We start from the raw sequence: 2,390 nt of genomic DNA on the forward strand, positions 1-2,390 counted from the left end.
TTTTCTCGTTCATCGATATTCCGAAAACATATAACTGGCGAGAATATTAAATGGGAATGGCTAATATATTCTCCCTCAATAAGAAATGTATATTGTTTTGCTTGCATTCTCTTTGAGAGTATACATGGATCAAAAACCCAGTTTTACGTTGGTGGATTTTCAGACTGGAAACTACACTGGAGACTACAGGGATTACAGAACATGAGAACAGTTCTGGACATCGGACCTGTATGATGACATCGATTTCTAGACGAAATCCACTTGGACGAAGTGATTCAATATTGGAAATCCAATTCACAAAGTAAAAAGGATACTGGGGAAAAGTAATGCAAAGAGTAGTTTCAGCTGTAAGGTTTCTCTCATCTCGTGGATTAACCTTTCGTGGTGATACAGAAGTACTTAATTCTCGACAGAATGACAACTACCTTGGGATACTTGAATTACTTGCTGAGTATGATCCTTTTCTTAGTTCTCATATAGCAAAATATGGTAATCAAGGACGAGGAAAAGCTTCATATCAATCTTCAACAACATGTGAGGAAGTCATAGAGATTATGGGAAACAAAGTATTGAAAACCATTGTAGAAGAAATCAAGGAACCCAAATACTTTTCTCTAAGTGCTGATTCAACACCAGACATATCTCACACTGATCAGCTGACTGTAGTTATTTGCTATGTCGGAAAATCAGATCATAAGATTGTTGAACGTTTTATTGCTTTCATTCCCATTGCAAGTCACACTGGAGAAGCTCTTGCCAACATTGTCTTGAAATTCTTTGAGCAAATTGGAATTGATGTAGCTAGTTTAAGAGGACAGTCTTATGACAACGCATCAAATATGTCAGGATGCTACAAAGGGCTTCAAGCACATATTCTCAGTATCAATCATCTTGCCCATTACATTCCATGTACTGCACACTCCCTTAATTTGGTAGGTGTTTGTGCTGTGGAAAGCTGCATTGGAGCAGTTTCATTCTTTGGTCTTATACAAAAACTTTACAATTTCTTTTCTGGTTCAACTCAGCGTTGGTCAGTAATACCTCAGTGCCTTAAAGCTGAAAGTGGAAGTGAATCTACATTGGTAGTTAAAAGAGCATCAGATGCTATATTGTCTACAAGGGCCGATGCCACAAAAGCCTTGTCTAAAAGGTACAGCTATTTTCAAGAAGCTTTGAAGTTAATCTCAGAAGATGTAAATCAGAAGGTTGACACACGTTATGAAGCAAACACTATACTCAAGCAGCTATCAAAATTGGAAACAGTTCTCTTGGCAGACTTCTGGGCTGTCATACTAGAGAGGTTCAATCAAGTCAGCAAATTACTTCAACATGAAACACTGGAGCTTCAATAAGCTATTAAACTTCTTAAATCTCTACTGGATTTTTTGATGTCGCAGCGAGATCAGTTTGAAGTGTTTGAAAAATAAAGCAAAAGACAAAGTAGAAAATACAGAATACTGTGACGAACAAAAAAGAATCAATGATGGTAATGCTGAAAATGTTGCTTTGCGAGGAAGACAGAAGTTTAAGGTGGAAACATATCTACCCATCATAGACAAGTTATGCTCAGCTCTTCCTCATCGCATTGCAGCATATAAAAATGGACATCCTCATTTGCACTCTCGTGATACAGTGGTACAGCACTTGTTAAGTGTGTGGTGCCGTGTGGCCCTATTTGTGTGGTTTGCTCCACTGTGGCTTCATGGTTAGCATCAGCCCTTCTATCAACTCTAGGGCATGCACCACCCTCTTCTCTAGTCGTATCTACACCAGCAGTAGCCATAGCTACTTATTTCTAGCTTACACTACTTATAGTACTTCAGCTGATTTTCTTACTTTTGTCAGCTTTCTTTACTCTATCAAACCTGTCGTTAGCTACTCCAAAAACCATCGAGACTGCGCCAGCTGTAATGAGTAGCGCCCTGGTGGGCTTAATTGTTGGAGTTTCAATTAAAACTACTCATTACACCAAATTTATTTATTGGAGGATTTGTCGTTACGAGTGAAGCCATAAGCTAGTTTACAGTTAGACTAAAGAAATAGTCTCAGGCCAATGGTGAACACTTATAATAACATTTATTAAACATTTAACAACTTCTCAAAAAACATAACAAACTTTAAATTTTAGTCACACTGGATTAACTACTTATATACTGGCATTAAACACTTTTTACTTAGATACATTTAATATTTACTTTAGTTCTAACAGTAGCTGATTAAGAGAGAGAGATTATACATACAGTAGAGTTGGGTTGTTGGGAGTTTTAGCCCCATTTGACATCTTCATAGTTCAGCTTTCCTAGGTACTTCAGAACATTCTGATTCCTGGAGGAACTCCTGGGAGAACTGATTTTTCAGTCTCTGACATGGGTTTTTAAACTAACTTTTCT

General features: G+C 37.5%; 1 protein-coding gene across 1 annotated transcript; it reads left to right on the forward strand.

Moving 5' to 3' along the window:
- Window positions 1-326: 326 nt before the first annotated feature.
- LOC106461369 (zinc finger MYM-type protein 1-like) lies at window positions 327-1,352 on the forward strand. The gene has a single exon (XM_013921187.1). The coding sequence runs from the start codon at window positions 327-329 to the stop codon at window positions 1,350-1,352; it is 1,026 nt and encodes a 341-aa protein (XP_013776641.1).
- The last annotated feature ends 1,038 nt before the right edge of the window (window positions 1,353-2,390 follow it).

This window comes from Limulus polyphemus, unplaced genomic scaffold (genome assembly GCF_000517525.1).
Source record: "Limulus polyphemus unplaced genomic scaffold, Limulus_polyphemus-2.1.2 Scaffold945, whole genome shotgun sequence".
Lineage (NCBI taxonomy): Eukaryota > Metazoa > Arthropoda > Merostomata > Xiphosura > Limulidae > Limulus > Limulus polyphemus.

What these genes read in the sequence shown, in the direction of transcription:
- LOC106461369 (XM_013921187.1), top strand. Translation starts at nt 327, where the DNA reads ATGCAAAGAGTAGTTTCAGCTGTAAGGTTTCTCTCATCTCGTGGATTA.